Source organism: Motacilla alba, chromosome 13 (genome assembly GCF_015832195.1).
Source record: "Motacilla alba alba isolate MOTALB_02 chromosome 13, Motacilla_alba_V1.0_pri, whole genome shotgun sequence".
In the NCBI taxonomy this organism is placed as follows: Eukaryota; Metazoa; Chordata; class Aves; order Passeriformes; family Motacillidae; genus Motacilla; species Motacilla alba.
In genome coordinates, this window is record NC_052028.1 from 12,899,552 (window position 1) to 12,919,980 (window position 20,429).

Consider the following 20,429-nt stretch of genomic DNA (forward strand, 5'->3'; position numbering starts at 1 on the left):
CAGAAAAATGAAGTTTTCACTGAAAGAGGCTCAGTGTATTTTCAGAAATTAAGATAAATTGATACATTCATCTGTGGCTGATAGATTTAATAATTCTGCTGGAATTGCAAGAATAGAAGGTTTGTTCATAGAATTTATGAAGCTATGGCATTTCCTGGTGAGCTCAGAGCTACATTTTTACCTTTAGAAGCAGACTGAGATTTTGTAGTCAAAGGTGCGCTGTCAAATAATTTAAACCTCTGGCTTTAGGTGTGGGGTACCTGCTTTCACATTATTTGTTATCTCATGGCAATTCAGATTCTAAGCATGCCAGGTTTACAGCCCACCTTTAACAAAGAATCTGTTCCTGTCCCTGGGTGTTTTGGAGGCAGGTGCTCTTCTGTACTGCTGGCCTGTGATCCATTGCATTGGATCTGGCCTTCTCGAGCCTCACCAGGAGTACAGGACTTCTGGGGAGTTTTTTTGTGTTTTGGATTTTTTTTTCCTTAAGCATATTCTTTTTTTGGCCATTCATGGACTGTGCTTTGCTGGTTTTGTCTTTATTTTAAAATACAGGGCTCTGTTGCTGAGAGACTGGAAGTAAACAAGTTTATTTAGGAATCTCTTGCCTTGCTTTTTGGAAATCATACGTATTTCTGTTATCAGCTGGCTCTGCTTCCTTCTGAGCAGAAATTTTCAAGCAAGCCAACAGAGAAAGCATCAGTGTTTAACACCTCAGAAAACATTTAGCTAGAGGGTAGATCCAACTCTAGAAGCCTTGCACTTTGTGTGAAACATGCATCAAACATCATTAGAAAACATTGCATGTGGGAGGGCCAAAAAAATTGAGGTGAACTTTCCAGCCTTTACTGCTGGTTTGTTTTCTGGGTCTTAGCAATCCCTTGAAACAGAAATTTCTAGTTCAGAAAGGAGGGAATTGGTCTGTCCATTCCATATTCAAGCAGCAAGCAGGCACTGCTTCCTTCTCTTGCCCTGTGTGCACCCAGAGCAGCTCAGTGTCTGTGAGGTCAGGGGGTTCCTGGGCAGGTCACCCCACACACAGCACGCAGATCACAGTCTCCACTGGTACTGACAGGTGAATTCCCAGGTGCTGACCTTGAAGTGTGTTCTTGTATTTTGGAGAAAGGGTAAACAAGCATTCACAGCTGTCTCTCTGGGGTGTTTGTCACCTTTCCTTGCTGCCTCCTGGTTCCTCTGTTCAGCAGGCTTCGTTCAGGTGGGGTTCTTTGCTTCTTCGGAGTCACTTCCTCACCTCTTCTCTCTTGCAGATTTTCCTGATTTTTTTTTTTATCTTCCTGACTGTGGAAACAAAACTCAATTCTTTACCCAGAGTTATAATGGAGCTTTCCTCTTCTAAACACAATTTAACAGCTGCCTACGTAAGCGTTTTGGTTTTTTTGACATAAGTGCATTTAATTTGGAGCAGTATGTGTGAAGCATTTAAACTGTTCCCTTCTGCAAGTGCTGCTTTGTACAGCACTTATCTATGCTCAGTTTTATTTGAGATGGTGCTGCCTGTTTTCCAGTATTTTTGTGGCTTCTATTCTGTTTGGCTTACATAAATCTTCACTAAACTGCTTCACGCCTCTCTTCCATAAATACACAGTCTCTGATTTTTTTGGTTAGGGGGAAACAGAAGAGTAAAAAGGGATATGTCTGACTTGTGTAGGCATAAATATAGATGTACTTTCTATCTCACATCCGAGTGCTGTGGTTCTCAGTCCTTTAATTGCACACTGTACTTGAAGAGTAAAGAATGAGAATCCAGAATGTCCCTCTCTAGGTGATAAATCATTTCAGTTTTAGAAACATTTGCCTTGTAATTTGGAGATTGTAAAGCCTTCATAAAATGCAAAGGGCTCGTTGCAAACAAGCCAAATTGACAGTTTTCCTGAAAAGAGCAATTAAAAGGGAGACAAAAGAGCTGGTTAGTACTTGTGGTCTTCAATTCTTGCTTCAGCAGCAGGAAAAGAGCCATTGCCCTTATTCTGGTCATTGTAGGTCATTGCATTTTTCCAGATCCTTTTCCCAAACCATCAACGGGGATTGCTTCTGATTTCCACAGCATAAAACATGTTACATGTTTTCCAGCAACCCTAGTGCTGCACAGCTTCTGTTCACAGGTCTGATGCCAGCCTCTCCTTGCCCCATGCCAGCAGCATGTTTCTGATTGCCGTTTTGCCACTGGGCTCTGGCAGGTGTGGAGTTTGGGTGCAGCTGCCAAGGGATCCCTTCTGACAGCATTTCTACTTGTGATGCTGAAGTTAGTGCTGATTGTGAGCCTGCACTGCTTATTCCAGGCACATCCTCACTCCACTTTCCAGCAGCTCACGTTTGCCCACACTGGAACAGGCTGGGCATTCTGTTGCTCTTTTTTTGGTGGGTTTTTCTTTTTTTTTTTGGTTTTTTTTAGCCAGCACATGCTGCTTAATTCTAAGGCTCTCAGCTGCAGTACAGGGTGGCTTCTTTCTCCCTGTCTGGTGATGCACACATCAGTTTCAGACCATTGCCTTGAATTTTTTGCCTCTGTGCACCCTTTTCTTGGTTCAGGCTCCTGAGCAGCCTCCCACCAAGCAGCAGCAGGGAAGTGCTCCCCTCCACTTCCTGAAATGTGATTATTAGAAAGTGCTGTCATTAATCTCAAGTGCTGCAGACAGTGAGGAGGGGTTCTACTGGTGTGTGGTGTGTGAGAAGGTGCTGTGCAAACACACAGATCCCAGTGCCTCACGGGCTGCCCTAATCTCTCAGAGAGCACCAAGTCCCCACAGCAGGAGCAGCTGATGCTTCCAGTATACAGGATTACAATTTTCCTGAGTTATTGCCCTTGCTTTCATCCTCTCAGCTACTTTGTTATAAAGAGAACCCCCCTGACTTATCCTCTGTGCCCTTTTCTTCCCACCTTTCAGTGTGTGCTCACACAACCAGCCAGCTGCTCTCTGTTGGTCCATCCCATGGTCTTTATTTCTGTTGTCTCTTGCAGAAGCAGCTTTATTTTCAAGGCTTAACTATCCTTTGTGTTTTTTCCCTCTCTTGGGAAGCATTGGCTCATCATGGTGCAGTCTTTGGAAACCATAAACCTTGTATACCCAGATAATTTGTGTTCACACACCAACTGCAGCATTGTATTGTGTGTTTGAGAGGAGAGGTTCAGCTGTCTTACCTGACATTGTTTTCTGAAATTGCAGAAAGGGAATTGGATCAGCATAACATTCCCATGTAGAGAATAGGTGGCATATTATCTGCTGCTTTCACAGCATACTGACTGAATCAAAGGCTCTGGAGTCACTTTATGAATATGGAGTTACAGCTCTCCAGGCTGCTGGGAAGATGGAAGCAATATCACCAGTGCTAGTTTATTTCCCTTGTGGAGTTTTTATTATTAGGGTGAGATTGTGGCCTTAGCTAAATCTGCTCAGTGTGCCCGCTGACCTCAGTGTAGCCAGGTTTTCTCTTAATTCTAGCAGATCTGTCAGCTGCTGGATTCCAAGCCCAAAATGAAGATTGGCAAAATTGTGCCTGAGGAGGAAGAGAAATTTCCTGTTCTCTCTTGATGAGATCTGATTAGATTATTGTAAGAAGCACTGTCTGCCTGACCAGCTTTAATTCTTGTTCTTACGGCGTAAATGGCTGTTTGAAATCAGGTGCAAGTTCAGGCTCTGACGTTTTCTGTCATGTCAGCTGAGGAGTGAGGCAAGATGTGTAAAACACCTAGAAGAAACAGGCCTAGAGAAGGCAGTAAGTGACAGTCAGTGTTGTGGGGAAGGCGTGAGGTGCTGCCCCACAGCCCAGCACCATTTCAGCTCTCTGACAGCACGGTATTTTTAGCCGTGTACGTTCTGGGGTGTCATGCCTGGGAACTGTACTCTCGTTTAAAAACAACCAAATATCAGTAACTGAGTTGGAAGCATTCCCTCAGCTAGCACACAGCTATTTTGGGTTTGCTTCTCTTCCATTTACTCTTTGACAGACCCCTGGATGCGATTCTCTGACCTTTAGCTCTGGCTTTCTAATGCTTTTGTTAGCTGTGTTTTACCAATGCATATCACGCTCTTTCCCTCTCCCCTTTCTTCCAGTTGTATAGATAAGGACTGGTAATTGTCTTTATGGAGGTTGTAATGAGTTCTGTCACCACACAAAGCAGCTCACTAATAAAATAAATCAAAGCAGCAACGAATGAATGGAAAGCATGCCTTTAAAATTAGATTTGTACTGCGGGTGCCATACTGTCACTTGCAGTGTGAGGCAACGTTAAAAAGACACAGAGGTGGCAAAGTACCTTGAAAGGGTCACTGAGCTCTGCTGGTAGGGATTAGGAAGCCTTCCATTGCCTCCATTGCAGCATTCTTTGCAATATTTAAAAGCATGAGCAAGAAAAGAGTAAATCAAATGGATGTTAGGTTTTACTTATTGAGCAACTCGGTTAAGTAGCTTTTCATCACATTGCATGTGTTCGTGTGATGTCGTCACCTATGCCTGGAGTCTTGTACCAGCTTGGAGCTCCTGGCCCATCAGTTCTGTCCAGCTTCCCACTCCTGCTGCCTCTCCAGCTCTGCAGCACAAGCACAGCTCTCTCCTCTCCAGCTGTACCGACTGCAGGGCTCTGCTGCTCAGCTTACACAGGGACATCACGTTCCAGAGAAGTGGGTTTGTGGTGGCCTGGCTGAAAGCCTTTCCTTAGAGCCAGGGCAGGTGAGGCATCCTGTGGGCAGGCAGCAAGGAGAACAGGCTGGTGTTTGCAGCCAGGCTTGTGTTACACCAAACTGCAGCTGCTGTGAACCCCTCAGGCTTCTTGCTGCAGGGTGCAGTGCAGGGTGTTGAGGAGTGTGTGCGTCTGTGCGACTGAGCTCTGGGCTTCTGCTGCTGCTCCTGAAGGTTTTTATGGCTTCCAGGTCTGTTGCAGCTCTTACAGCCTTGCACAAACCATTTCTGTCCTAGAAACACAAACCATGTCCAAATTCTTGTTTTCTCAGCCTGTTAATTTCCCAGCAGTGAAATCATGCTCTGGCCCTCTGCAGCCAAAAGCACAGTCACTGCAGAATAAAAACCATTTCTAATTCCATAAGAATCTTCACAAAAGCTGAGTGCTCGTTTCTTTTTCATCTCTTCCACACCAGCCTCTCAGGACACAGCAGGGACAAAAGGAATGAAATTCTGTAGGAGTGTTTGTCAACTTTCTTCTTGTCTCTCTCACCATAACGACATGTAATTAAGTACCTTGAACTTTAGAAGTTGCCCGTGAAAAATATTTCTCTAACTGAGAGCAACCAACCTCCATTAGGTTATGTGCAGTCAGCAAATGACTGTAATTATTAGGGCCAGCAGACAGAGCTGAAACTCCAGAGGACTTTAGTGTCAGAGCTAATAATTATGCAGCAGCCTTGGCCAAATATTTCTCTTCCGAGCTAAGTATTTAATATTGTCACTGTAGAATATTAATGGAATTGCCTGCTATGTGTGAAGCTGTTGACTAAGCTCATTGTACAGTGAACTGCAGTGGCTCAAATTAGCCCCAGTGAACAGGGAGACCAAGAGCACTGCACCAACCTGCCCAAAATCCACAGCCTTTGGGGCACTCCCATGGGGTCTGGGGACAAACAGAAGGGCAAAGGCAGTGCCTCCCTTCAGGAATTCAAAAAGTCATTTCTTTGGCAATCTAAAGGGTACTTTTTCTTTAAGTATTGATTGGATATTTCTGAGAAACACAGAAATATTTCTTAAACCTCATGAGGTAGATTGGCTGGTATAGAAAATGTCTCCTTTTGTTGCACTTGGACAAAATTACTACATCCATGCTATAAATAAAGAAGAAAAGAAAGTTGTTGCAGAGTGCTGGCACAAAGTGCAATCTTCTCAGATGGGGAAGGAAGCTTTTGGGCCCCTCCTAGACAATAACCAAGCATCAAGGTAGTCATCTCCAACTTAGCAGTGTGTCTTAGTGACTTCCTGAGGGCTTTTTTAAAGCTATTTATGTGTTCATGAGGCAGAGATTTCCACTTAATTGTAAGGCTGCAAAAGCAATGAATGAATGTCAGCAATGAAACCATAAAAGAGCAGTGATAACCACGGGGAAAAGTAGCAGTTTCTTCTGATTTCTGGCACTTGGAACAGGCTCATGAATTCCCTGAAGCCTTTTGCATAACACATGACCACCTGTACTAGGGAGATGGCCTCTCTTTTACAGCCTTTTACACAACCCACACCCAGGGTTTTTTATGGCAGCCCAGTTTAACTATTGTGGTTACTATTGCTGTAATAACATATATCAGTTTTTAGCAGGGTGTGTGCTGTTTTCTCATTGCTTGGATTTTTTTTCCCTGTTCTTTTCTGTATAGAAGGCTTGAGAGCACTCTTGCTAAATCAAAGCTTGCTGAATGGCTCTAAGCGGGTTGTTATAGGATTTGGGACTAAGGCAAGGAGGGGAGGGGATTTGGGAAGAGTGTACTTTAATGTAAAAATCTGGGTTAAGTTTTTTTATTACTTGGAAGTCTTTTCTTTTTCATTTCCTCCATAAAGCCAAGCCTGAACGTGTTTCTCCACTGTTCCACAGGTATGGATGTGTGGAGGTCGCATGGAGGACATCCCTTGCTCTAGAGTTGGTCATATCTACAGGAAATATGTTCCATACAAGGTTCCCACAGGAGTCAGCCTGGCAAGAGTAAGTGGCAGTGGCCTTCCCCACAGCAGGAGTCTGACTGCAACGTGACCGTGCTGCTGTCTGCTCTCACCCCACAATGGGAGGCAAATGTAGGGGTTTTGTCTGTAATTTGCACTTGTACAGTGCAAGCTGAGCAGTTTTGCAGTGGTGGATGTGTAGCACAAAGGGAGGAGAGCCCAGGGAGCTGCAGATGTGTGTATGAACAGCTGCCATGCTCCAGACATCAAGCCACTGCTGGGTGCTGGGCAGGGACTTGGTGATCAGGCGCTGGCCATAAAAACAAGATATGGCTTTATTTGTATAATAACTTCAGTCATTTTATAGCTGTGCTCTCTAAGAGCAGCAGGCTTCAGCGTGGTGATTGGTTTTGGTGATTGAAAGACCTCTCAGCTTCAAGCATCACAGACCACTGAATGGGCAAGCTGTAATTTTCCCCAGTGGAATGTTCCGTGCCATCTTTTTTCTTAATCTAGTGTAGCCCAAAGAAGAAAGAGCTTTCGTCTATCCTGCTCTGGGTTTCTCTAGCTAATTTTCAAATTGAGGAGGGATTGCATTGCCCTCTGGTGGGAGAAAAACATCCTAGGAGCAGGAAGGCTGCAAAACTAAAAACCTCAGAGAGGTGCCCTGCCGTTCTGAAATCTTAAAGCTTGCACAGTGTTACAATGCTTTAATGGCAGCACCCCAGTTACAGATTTGGATTTATTCCTCAGCCCAGCAATGACCTGTCAGAGCTACAGAGCACTCTCCTGTCTGTGCCATCCCTTCAGGAGGGAACTGTACTTCTTTTGATTCGTAGTATTTTGATTTCAAGTATTTGGCTCTTGTGTACTCCCACAGTGCTGCAAGGAGACAGCAGAGAGGTAGGAAAGGCTGTTTCTTGACATCTTAACAGATACCTTGAGGTAAACACCTGCTCCTGTTGTGTGCAGGTTGCATTTGGGGCAGGATCAGCACACTGCTCACTCTTAGCTTCCTAACTTTTTTGGAAGTAAATGATCACTGCTGGACTGAGCAGCTTCAGGTGAGGAGTCACAACTGCACGTGGCACATTACCAAAGGGCACCAAGAATGTGCCTGATGTTGCCAGAGAACAGCCCAAGCTCCAGCACTCTCAAGGGCGCTGTGACAAGCAGGTTGTCTTGAGTGGGTGGTGTTTGTTGCTGTCTTGGAGGTGCACAGAGGATTAAGCTTTACAGTAATAAATGAAATGTGCTGCTGCCACCAGGTAAAACCCTTTGCTTCTGTTCTGAAGGGTCATTGCCTGAAAGCTCTGTGTTCCTGAGGTATCTCAGAGTTTTACCCAAGAAAATGGAAAAATAGTGCTAAGAAGGAGTATTGTGAACTAGAGCTTTTCAGAAGGGAGTACTTCAAACCCCATTCCTAGATGGATATAAAAGATGCAATAAGAAGGATTTAAGAAAGCAGCTTTTTGTCAGAGACCTTTGAATGTCCTGTGGTATTTACCAGCATCATGCTCTGACTAGTTTCCTTACGGAAAAAAGAAAACAACTTTTGATTAATGTTGTTTTTCTTAGCCACAAGGAACTAGATATAATGGCCAAGTGCCAGGATTCTGTTTTGACCTCAACTGAAAATATCTTTCTAAAAGTCCCTTGGAACTACAGAGTAATAAAAATAATCTTTGTCCTGAAGCTGGAGAGAAAGAGTGGATGTGAATGAAAATCCTTTCTGAGCAAAAACATGCGAGCTGCTCTGAATGCTAATGGTGGCTTGTGCAGCACTCTCAGGTGGTTTCCCCTCTCTCTCTCTCCCCCACAGAACCTGAAGAGGGTGGCTGAGGTGTGGATGGATGAGTATGCAGAGTACATTTACCAGCGCAGACCCGAGTACCGGCACCTCTCCGCGGGCGACGTCGCCGCTCAGAAGGAGCTTCGCAACAACCTCAACTGCAAAAGCTTCAAGTGGTTCATGAGCGAGGTCGCCTGGGACTTGCCAAAGTTCTACCCACCAGTGGAGCCTCCAGCAGCTGCCTGGGGAGAGGCAAGTTTGTGCTCTGACATCTGCAGCGGGCAGACAGGCTGCAGTTTGGTTTTTTAAGGCCGCCCGTGTGCCTCAGTTGCTGTGAGTAAGGTGCGAGCGAGTGTTTAAAGATCTGCTTGATGTTTCAAAACCCAAAACTCCTGTACCATTGCACTGGCCTGATCAAAGCAGGCAGTTGGGCAGGCAGCTGCTTCTATTAGTGCACAGCTTCAACGAGAATAGAGACTTGGCTTGCTCTGCATGTTGTGTATTTAGCAGAAAGCAGAATATGCCAGAGGGAGGATTAGGGAGAGGCAGCAGCTGAGCAAGAGTGAAATCTTGTCTTTCCAAAGGGCTTCACAACTGTGTTGAGCTACCCCTGTCCTTAGCTTTCCCATGTGAAAGGCAGGAAAACCACCTGTATTTTTGAAAGTCAACTGTGCTCTGGGAGTAGAATCACCACAGGAGTGAGGCTGTGAATTGTTACACACAACTCTTGTGGCTGAGTGCTTTGGGTCACTCAAAGAATCACTTGGCAAAGGCGTTGGCAAAAGCAGGTCTAATATAAAGGTGAAAGCATGACAAAAATTATTGGTAAGGTTCACTCTAGTACTTCCTAGAGGGTTTAAGCACACAGAGAAAAAGCAAACTAAAATCTAAAATCAATTAATCTAAAATTGAAATCAACCTGTGTGAAGACTGGAGATGGAAAAGCGCAAGGATAAAAAAGAATAAAGGAGATCCTCTCGTGGAGTCACAAGGTTCAGAGTGGACCCCCTTACTAAACTTAGCTCTGAACTCAACAGTTTAAGCCTAACAGTTTAACAGCACTTAAACTTAACAGCATTTAATCTGTAGCTTAAGTTAAACAATTCAACAAAAGCTTCATGCAGAATTTACTATAGCACAAGAGTAACTCACAAATCTAAAGTACTTAAGAATCCAGAAGAGCAACATTCACTGTACATTTGCTATAGCATATTCACACTGGCACAGACTTAAGAGAGGAGGTACAAGGTACAGACCTGTGCAAAATGGCACCACCAGACAACCCAGCCCACAGTGGGCTCTGCAGTCCTGTCACTGCTAGGTTTTGCTGTGTGCTGGGGGTACAGCTGGGTCCCATTTTGAGTTCTGTGCTTTCTTCCAGCTGTTACTGTCCAGCTCAGACTCACAGTTAAGAGAGGAATCTTAAAAACTAGCTTTATACAAATACTGCTGCAATTTGAGACTATCTGAGCTTTCTTTCCTGGTAGGTGTAGGAGACTCAGTGATTAATTAACTCTTTCAGATCCGCAATGTGGGAACTGGACTGTGTGTGGATACTAAGCATGGAGCCCTGGGATCCCCACTGAGGCTGGAAAACTGTGTGAAGGACAGAGGAGAGGCAGCATGGAACAACGTGCAGGTAACAACCTGAGAAATCATCAGCCCCTAAATGTGGGCAGGGACAGGTTCCAAGGACCAATGCTGGAGGAAGGCCATTCAGAGCTGTCAGGTGCACCCCAAGGCTCACATGCTGGTTGTACTTCCGGACAGGATGTGGCTTGTGCTTGTGGCACAGGGGGGTCTGGAGCCTGGCAGACTGTGCAGAGCTTTTACCTCTGCTTTGAAGTTCTCCGAGTGAACAAAAGAAATGACAAGAAAACAGTGTGCCAAAACAATAAACCAGTAACAAGGCAGCTGTAATATGTAACAAAGTGAATATTAACTTCAAAGGTTGTGCTGAAAGAAGTGATAGAGGAGCATCATGCATATTAATGAACCTGCAGGAGCATTCAATAACTGTTCACTATCATCCTCCTGACAGGAGGCAAATGCATTATAAACACCCAACCATTGCTGGAGAGATGAAACCAGCCAGGTTATAGATTCACCCTCTCAACATATGAGGTGCCAGAAACGACAGCTTTATTGTAACAGAAGGGAGGAAAATATTAGTTTGTCTAAACTGTAGCAGCTGAGCTGAGAAAGAATCAAGAAAACAATGCCTCTATTACAGAGCCATGCATAACTCTTCAGGGAATGGCTTCAGTAGTAGGAGACAGAGGGTTGTTGCATATCAATTTGATGCGTGAAAAATAGAAACAAAACCAATTTACTCAGGCACAGTCCAAAACTAAGCCTCTGTTGTGTCAGGAGGATCTTGAAAATTAGTTTTGGCTTATGTTTAGGAAGAGAATGCAGTTTGAACTTCTGAGTAGCGTTGAGCCTAAATGATTGTGGTAATTTCTGTCTCAAGAGGGATTTAAAAGACAGCCAAGAACAAAGTAGTTTCTTTGTGCAAAAGTTTTTGGCCACACTGCTTCAAATAGCAGCACCCTGATCATTACTTGCCTTCCTGAGTGCCCCGTGAGAGATCTCTGAGGAGAGCTATTCCTCCAGCTGACTCCAGAGGAGCCTCCAGAACAGCCTTTTCCTCAGGGACTGGAAGGGAGTTGTGCTGGCTGGCAGCCCTGCAGAAGCACATGGGCCAGTGCTGCCCTTTCATCAGGGCACTGCATTGCCAGGCACAGATGTGCTCAGTTACTGGAGTTAAAACTCTTCCTCTGCTCTGTAGAGTCCCTCCTTCATTTCACCTGAGTGCTGGGAGTTCTTTTCAGGGTCAGTAGAAGGGAGCATCAGGAAGCAACACCCAAGTGTTTGCCCTTCCTGCACTCCTGTGGGTGGGGTGGGAAGCTGTGGCTCCTGCTCTCTTGTCCCAGGAGTGTGGGACAGTTTCTCAAGGTGACTGCAGGCTGCCTGTGCAGGCTCTGGTGCTCACTGCCAGCATTAACTCCGAGCTGCTGGAGCTCTCTGACTTTTTTGCTGGCTGGGAAGGGCTGTAATTGGTCAGCTGCTCACTTAATCCTTGATGTATGTCTGCATTGCAGAGACATCCAGGGCTGCTCTAGTACCCAGGCTGACCAGCATGGCTGGCTGCAGCAGCACGATCTTGTTTCACATGCTGTGTGACAGCTGGTACAGAGTGCCCTGGTCAGCAGTCCCTGTCCCCAGAGGCAGGAGGAGTTTTTCTTCTAGGAGATACTGTCCTTCCCTTGAAGCCATCCCCACCCTGTGGGCACAGGGAACAGCATTGTGCCAGTGAAAGTGTTATACCCAGTACCAGCCATCGTGAGGGTCCTGTTTGTCCTGACAGGTATTCACCTTCAGCTGGAGAGAGGACATCCGTCCAGGGGATCCTCAGCACACCAAGAAGTTTTGTTTTGATGCCATTTCCCACAGCAGCCCCGTGACCCTCTATGACTGTCATGGAATGAAGGGGAACCAGCTCTGGAGATACCGAAAAGTGAGTCTGTGTGTGTGGGTGTATTCTCATCTGAGGTGTCAAATTGCCCGAGGCGCTTACGTTTCCTGAAAATGTCACCACAATGTTTTATTCCTTCTCTTCACGTAGCTGTAATAAGAGAATCTGCAGGCAGCCTGTTGTCATTGTGCCATTGGTTAAAAAGAGGTGACTCCCCTGTTTCACTGGTTAGAAAGGCGAGGACCCCAGGGCTCCTGAGTAGAGCACATTCTCTGTGCAGTGTCCCCACAGCTGACAGTGAGGTGGTGCAGCGCCCTTGAGTTTGCAAAGAGGTGTTCTGAGAGTCAGTTTGTTCTGAGCACTGCAATGGCTTGCCAAAAGTAGATAAGGATTTATTCATCCTCCTACTAAGCAATGCCATTGTAGGCCACAGGTAAGTAAATTCTTGTCCAAGTGTCCTAGTCCTTGCAATCTGCTGGCATGGTGCCCCAGAGGGATGCAGCAGGATTCCAGAGAGAGCCCCTGGGAAGCTTTAGAGAGTCCCAGTGCAGGGACTGGGATTGGGCTTCATTCTCTTGGAAGGGGTGGGAATGAACCCAGACACTTGTCAACCAGTTAAGTGTGGAACAACTTCAGATACACCCAAGTGACATAATTGGTTTTTAAGACTTCTTTCTGTTGGTTTGAAAACAACTTTTCTTCTCCACTTATGCAAGCTCACATCAAATTTCTCTCCTCCAGGACAAGACCCTCTACCACCCAGTCAGCAGCAGCTGTATGGACTGCAGTGAGAGTGATCGAAAGATCTTTATGAATAGCTGCAATCCTTCATCTCCAACACAGCAGTGGATATTTGAACACACAAACTCAACCATCTTGGAAAAATTTAACAGAAACCTTGATCTTTAAAAGACTGAGAGAAAAAATATATATATTTTACAATTATAGTTTTTACTGGGGAGGGTTACAAAAACAAATTTTTAATACTTTTTTTTAAACACTTAATGAAGGTAAAAGGGAGAATCTCAGGAGAAGGTTAACTAGCAGGCCAGTCTTTATTGTGAAGATGCTGCATCCTTCTCTTCTGGGGATGGTGGAATTTTAAAGGCTTTGCCAGAGCCACTTCTGTGCTGAGACTGAACAGAAACTCTGTTTTTAGAGGAGTCTGAATGTGTTTCAAACGGCGCTTTTTATTTTTTACCTTTTTTGTTTTGTTTTATTTCCCACTGGGGTCTGGTGTTAAATGATTTTGTTATCCAGGACCCTGCAGGACTTTTTGTAGCTGCTATACCACCCACTGAAGCATTCCCACGTAGGTGCTTTATCTCCCAAACTCCATATAAGTAAAATATTGAAGACAAGATTTAAGCCTCCAATCAAAAAAAAAAAAAAAAGCCCATTATTGTAAAATGAAATGTGTATTTTTTTGCCCAGAACCAAATATATTTCAAACAGGTTGAGTATTATTACTTTCCAAGTCATAGCTCTGATGAAGGAATGAGCTCTAGTGGAAGTGCAGCCAAGTGTTGGGAATATGGCTGTTGTTATTAGCCATGAGGAATCTGGGTTTCTGGTCCATTCACTCTGCAGTCAGTTTGTCACTCACTGTTGAATCTTCAAGGTGAAAGATTAGCAGAGGGTTTTCAAATAATCACAGTTCTTACAGGTAAAGACTTTATGCTAAGAGCCTTTGGATATCAGGTTCCAAATTTGCCTCTTATAACCTTTTTAGCACAGACATCTCTAGGATTTCTGAGTTAAATCTACAGCGTGAAGACAATTTCCATTCTTCCTTTAGAGGTTTGAAGGCTAAGTTAATTTACAGTTGGTGTGAGTGGATTAATTCAGGATAATAAAGTCAGGGCTGAGATTAGCCATTGGTCTTTATCCGTTTGTTCGTCAGTCTGTAGTTTCTTGAGTCCTGTGGTCAGTGGTGTTCTAACCTTGTGGAAAACGTGCTAATAATCTCTCCTCATTCCCCAGCACCCACAGCACTGTCCATTTTATTGTGACTGAAAATCTGTTTGCTTTAGCAGAGATGTGGGACTGATGGACTCATTTTCCTGGTACCCTCTCCTTTGTGCAGTGAGCAGTGCAAGGTGTTACCCCACCTGGTTTGGCTGTGGGATCTGCCAGACAGTGAACCAGGATTGTCTCATCCCAGGAGCTGGAATGTACTGACACTAAAGAATGAATGGAGGACCATTGGTTCAAGTCTGTCTGAAGCAAGTATTTGTTAAAAATCTGGTTTAAAATGAAGCTGTTGCAAAAACACATTTATTAGTTCCCCTGACTTAGTCTTGTACTGAAGGGAGCAGTGGCATTTTCTGGTAAAAGCTGGGAATGATGTGTAAATTAGTAAACAGGATTCCTTTGCTAGGAATTGCCCAGCTCCTTGGTTTGTCTAGCTGCCCATGCAGGGGTGTTGCAAGAGTAGGTCACAGGCACCCAGTTTTGGGATGATGAGGAGGGGACCTCTGTGGGATGCTTGATGAGCAAGGTTAGTACATTGCCCCTCCTCAGAGGCACAGGGAAGCTCTGCTCCAGGATGTCTCTCTGTGAAGGCAAGGAGATGCTTCCCTGGTGTCCCAAAACAAGCAGGGTAGCTCCCTCTGCAGAGCTCCAGAAGCAAAAGCCCTTTTGTTGCCAATTGTAGGGTTGTGTCCCATGTTTCAGATGTGTTGGAGGCCATGTGGTGCTGTGCCTGGCACTGGGAGCAAACAAGGACACAGCTGTCTGTCCCAAACTCTCCAGTCTGGTGTGTTGGGTAGGACACTCAGAATCGTTTCCACCTCTCTCATCCACACATCTGAGGCCATGTCTGACCTTTCCTGCCAACTTAGCTGGTCCATGCAGCCATGGAGAACAGGAAACACGGGCACTGCATTGCAGCTGGGACCAGGCTTTCCAAATTGTGTCTAAGATTTTGGGAGTGAAGAAAGAGAAAAATTCCCTTGTGACAGTTCTGCAGCACTATTGGATGGAAGTGAGACCAGCTTCAAGCAGAGCTGACATCTTACGTTCTCAGTTACTACAGTATGTCTGTCATTACATCCCTTTGCATTTCTGTGGGAGCCAGAGTCACCTTCCAGCATTTTGTGTCTGACTGCTGCTTTCCCTAAGTTATTAATGCTCTCATTAGCAGAGTAGTGCTGACTGTGGAGCCACTAGATGGCCTGACTAGATGTCTTTATGAATGTTTTAATGCCTGTGGAACAAGAAGCTGTTTGTCCATGAACAGTGCTAGTTTTTTATAACTGGGACACAATCAGCATATTCTATAAATGGACTGTAGGTTGTTCTGCTTGCAGGTTGCAGCTTTGTGTGTCTTAGTTTTCTAATGAGAGGATTAGCTTCTGTTTCTAAACTGCATGGCTTGCTTTGTACTTGGGCTCACCTTGTGAAGGGAGCCCTCGCTTGGCTCACTGGATTCTTGCTTCAGAGAGAGCTGCAGCAATGAACGGGTCTTTTACCACTTGGTAATCTTAATTTGGAGAGAAAGGTCAGCTCTTAGCAGCTTGCACCAACAGATTAGGCAATAGTTGAGGCAATTCCTGTTCGACAAGCACCACCAGTACACAGAAACCAGAGATTTAGTGTCAGTGCTTGTACCAGGTCCATCTCAGTGTGGTTGATCTCTTTTCTGAAGGTTTGGGATCTGAGTGTGGCAAGAGCATCACAAATTCCATACACTTCTGACTAGCTCACTGGGCTTTGAGCTATTAATTATTTGCAGCAGTTATACTTTTCAGTACCCTAGAGGCTTTGTTGACTAATGCAAAGACTTAATATTAGCCAACCATCCACTGATTGAGAAATATAAGCTGTATTTTATCATCTGCATCTTTAACTGAGCCTTTGCAGGGCAATCTCGTTAATTATTCCAATTACTTTTGGTTATTTGTAAGCAAAATCACTAAAGCATGAGTACATAATCAAATCTTCACATCTGCATGCAAGTCAAGACTGGAGATTAAATACTGGTGATTATCCAATGCCAAATACATGTTTTCCATGTTTTCCCCCCAAAGGTATTGAAATACCCCTCTCTTTGTGGCTGCATAAGTTTTGCTGCTTTTAAGTATCAGAATCCCAGACAACAGGGTGTGTGTTATGTTGCATAAAAATACTTTGATTTGCTCTTGAAGCTGTTGTTGATCTACACTGGTGCTAATCTCCAAGGCCTACAGACAGTAAATAGGTTTGGGGCTCTCATGTGTGCAAGGTGTCTTTTCTCATACCTAGGAAATTAATTATCTTTTTCAAACCACAATAGAAGAAAGTGTGAGCCTTCCTGAAAGGGGAATACAGCATCATTAAAATAAAGATGTGCCTTTTTAAATGTAAATGTACAGCAAATGCTTAAACTTGAACCATTTCCTAGTGCCTTGCTGGACAAGAGAGGAGAGGGGAAGGGGTTGGGGGATAAGGATGTAAGAGAAGGCTTGACTCCTGCAGGGTTTGTGTGTGGGATTTTTTTTTTTAAATGTCTGATTTTCAGTGCAGAATTTGTGTGAACGACAGTAATTCAGAAGCTCCTGGGTTCCCTCTGGAAAATCGATATGGCTAATGACTCTGGGGAGGTTTGTCACTCCTAATATAAGACTTGGAAAGGTTGGCAGCTTCCTCTGGGTGTGCTGTAACAGCTGAAGCTGTACTGGAAGGTGTCTTGGTGAGCTGCTGGATGTTTCACCCCATGGTGAAGCTCATGATTTCACTGGCATGCAGGATCCTGCATTTCATTTTCTAAGTATGCAAATCACAAACAGTCCCAAAAGCATATAAAATCTGTAGCAGAAGTGTCTTTCACAAAAGCTGATGCCTTCCATCACTGGGAAACTTTTTCAAGAGTGTATTTAAATCTCTAATACAGAAGTAGCAAGAAAGCACTTTCTCAGCCTTTCCTCATGGTTGGTTTTACAGCAGTCTGTGCACAGGGCTTTTCTTTCCTTTACTAGGGGAGCGTTCCAGTCGGCAAACTTTCCTTCTCCCTGCTGCACTGAGAACAGTGACCTGAGAGTCAAACAGGCACCAGCAGCATTGCAGGAGCACAGTGCTCTGGGGCTGCTGCAGGGCTGTGACAGCAGCTCTGCTGGCTCACATCACCCAGGGGAGACATCTCCTCACAGTCAGATGGGGCAATCATGGAACTGCCAGGTGAAAAGGGAGAAGATTTTATTCTAAATGGCCTTTCAGGATACAGACAGGGACTTGGAATTGATTGGAGAGAACAGCCAGCCTCTGGCAGTCAGCCTGTGACACTTGCAGTCAAAGGAGCCCTGGTAAAGCCAGGTGTGAAACAGCCCAAGTGGTGCAGGTGTACCTTGCATCCCACAGCCACTGCAGCTGCTGGGATTCATGGATTCTGCATGTTACACAGCAAAGGGGGAGCTGGCTTGTGAGTCAGGAGCACTGGGTCCTGCTCTCAGCTGCCATGGCCTGTTACTTATCTTAAGCAAGGAAAGTCTGTGTGCTGCAATCTCCCACCTTGTGTAGGATTCACCTTTAAGTGCTTTATTTTCTGACCTAATGAGTGTTGAGTCCAGATTTTAAAACAAGCTGGAAATCCTCACCTGCTTCAAGTGGAGAGAGATGTGGTAGGTGGAGAATGGGAAATGAGATCTGAAATTGCCATCAGAATTCAACACAGACTCATCAATTCATTTCATATTCCTCATTAACCAGTCAGATTGATTTATTCACATTATAAATTTGAAGTGTAACCAAAATAAGTTCACCTCCTCCTCTGATTTCTGCTTTGTACTGCCATGCTTTAGCTTGGTGAATCTGTATGGAACTAGGCAATGATAGATCATGGAAACCCTAATAAAAAGCCTGTGTCTGTTTTTGACTCTGCCTCTGCTAGCTGAGTACACTCCTTAATTGACTGCATTTGAGCTTTCTTGATGCTTCTGTATGACCCCAAAAGGGTTCAATGATTCCAGCAGTTGTGAGTGATTTGGGAGTTTTATATAAAGCCATTGGATCAATGTGGTTTTAAATATACTAGTTCAACTCATGGAGAAAGTCTTAATCCCTGGTAGTGAGCAAACAAATGTGAACTTCAGCCACAAAACAAGATAAAAACTGATCAAGCTAACAGCCTGAAACCTTAGCCCTTACGATAACAGCAACAAATAACTTTAGCCTCTAGGGTGGAGAAGGGAATTGGTTTCAAAATGCATTCTCTAGGATCTCGGTGATTAGGTCTAAGTTTGTCTGTACCTTGTACTGCATGCATTTTCTCTGTAAAACTGGATGGTGCCTCTTGAATCAGTGTGTATTTATTTTGTGCGTATTAGGACCAACAGCCTAATATCTGGGGGTGGTAAAGGACTTGTAGCACTTTAATGTAGTAGCTTTCATAAATTGGGAATCATTGATAGAATGCCTAGTGTTTTTAAAGTTGAATGGACTTCCTTTTATAATATATTTAAAATAAATTTTTAATGTGTTTTCTGAAAACTGTGTACGCAGACATGACTGGTTCCCCGCCTGTGTTGCTCCAGTGATTGATTTCTACTTATGAGAATAAACTCAGCTGCCCTGGTGTGGTGTTTCCCCAGCACAGGTTTACTGTCACTCCGTGCCCAGTGGTGCAATCCTGAAGGAACCATGGCTGTAGTGGACGACTTGTGCCCAGGTAGGACCCCCCTGGGGTGGACCGGCCTTGGTAGGGCACACTGGGAAGCACAGAGGAACAGAGAAAACACAGCTGTGACTCTTCTTTCTCTGCCTGTTGGCCTTGGGAGCGGCTGCTGGGAGATCCATCCCCACCCCTAGGTTTGCAGGGGAGGGCTTTAACAGCTCATGGCCTTGTTTGTGTTCTGATCTCCACGTGGGGAGAGCAGGCTCAGCCCAAGACAAGAGAAGTGGATCAGTATTGCTCATATTCCCTCTAGGACCCTCAGCGCTTCCTACTGTCACCACTTCATTTCTTCAGTGGCCTTCTCAATACTCCTTTCACTCACTGGGGAAAAAATAGATGGGAGACAAACAATGAAATGTGTGAAAATCTGTGTGTGGGGAAAAGGAGCCTTTCTGGGGGGACCAGCAAGGCATGATCCCCCGGGAAGATTGTGCTGTGATTCTTGGCCACGGGAACATTGCCCAGGGTAAGGATGTGCCAAAAGCTGTGACAGTTTAAGCATTTTAGCAGGTTCAATATGTGCAACCCTAGAAAAGTGCTGAGGAGAGTGGGAGTCTGGGGGAAGGTGCCAGAGCAGTGTTTTCATTGGCCTCCCCAAGGTACTGCAGTAGGAAATGGTCTGATTTCTGATGATGAAAAGTTTAAAAAAACCTTCTCCCCAGGACATCTCAAGCAGCCCAGACCATTGGGAGAGAAGTATTTCTGTCCTGAGCCCCCTGAATGGCTCCATTAAAATACTAAGTTCCCGATGACAGCTACACCACCGACTTCTCTTTAGAGGGTAGTGCTGCTCCAGGTGAGATTTACAGGCCTGCACGGGCTCCCCTAATTTGATTAGAGGCTGACTGGGATGGCCAGGCTATTACTGCTTCAGAGGCACTAAAGCTGCCTGGCTACTGATGGGTTTATGAAACATTGTTTCTCACTTCATTGCAGCTCCCACAAAGAATTATTGGATCAGGTTAGTGATAGATTCCTAATAAAGAATGTCTCGATGAGGCAGTTTATTTTGCAGAAAGCTTGTTCCAGACTAGCAGACTGTGAAATCTGGAGGTTCCCATGAGGATAAATATGCTGAAATAAACTGCAATTATAAAAACACCTCCATGCATTTTTTTTTTATTTGAAAGACTGAAAAAAAGGTGTCATTGTGGTAGCCTGAGCAGGAGGTAATTAGCATCGAATTAGCAAACAGTGACAAAACCTGGGGTTTTTTCTCCTAGTGCTCATTGCAAAAGGACTTAAAACCTTTTTATCTGTAGGGATGAGAGGTTGCAGCCCAAGGAAATACAATCTGATGGTCAGTACCAGCCTGTTCTGACACTTACAGTGCCTGTTTCTTCCCAAAATACAGTCAGGAGGCAGGGAGCACCTGCACAATCTGCTCCTCAAGGGGACAGGAAGAAGTTCTGCTTGTTCCCCTCTATCTCCTTGCTTGCTGTTATTATCATCTGTCCCTACAGTCTGTGGGTTTGGCTTCCTGAGTGTCAAGATAATCCCTCTGCAAGATTTCCTCAGCCAGCCATTTGATTTTTATTGGTAATGTTAAGATAAAGCCAGAAAGCTTGTTATCAGCAGCTCTGAGATCTCTGTCAGCCTCTTGGTGTCTTCCCTTTCCCCAAAACAAGGGAATATCTGTATGGCTTTGCCGGCAGGGTGTTACTTCAGACAGGCAGATTCCAATCAGTTTGGTCTGGGGCTTTTATAAGCCGTAGTGTTTTACTGTTTCAGATCTCTTTGCTTGTTTGCTCTGTGGGTAAAGCCATTTGTTTGCACCAGCTTCCCGTGAGAACGGCCGGCTCCGAGGGAGCGTGTCCCCAGGAGGGTGCACTGTGGTTCTCTGCCGGTCACATGCACAAACAGAAATTACCAATTGCCCGAGGGCACCCGCAGTAAAA

General features: G+C 44.8%; 1 protein-coding gene across 3 annotated transcripts in view; it reads left to right on the plus strand.

The window, feature by feature from the left end:
- Positions 1-18,347, plus strand: part of GALNT10 (polypeptide N-acetylgalactosaminyltransferase 10) — an 81,579-nt gene extending 63,232 nt beyond the window's left edge. For 2 of the 3 annotated variants that reach the window (XM_038149799.1, XM_038149798.1), the window contains 5 exons: positions 6,548-6,655; positions 8,435-8,656; positions 9,927-10,043; positions 11,775-11,924; positions 12,624-12,791. In XM_038149799.1, coding sequence (XP_038005727.1) covers positions 6,548-6,655; positions 8,435-8,656; positions 9,927-10,043; positions 11,775-11,924; positions 12,624-12,791 — 765 coding nt within the window. Of the gene's footprint in view, positions 1-6,547; positions 6,656-8,434; positions 8,657-9,926; positions 10,044-11,774; positions 11,925-12,623 lie in introns of all 3 variants that reach the window. The other variant, XM_038149797.1, reaches the window with a different exon arrangement.
- Positions 18,348-20,429: the final 2,082 nt, after the last annotated feature.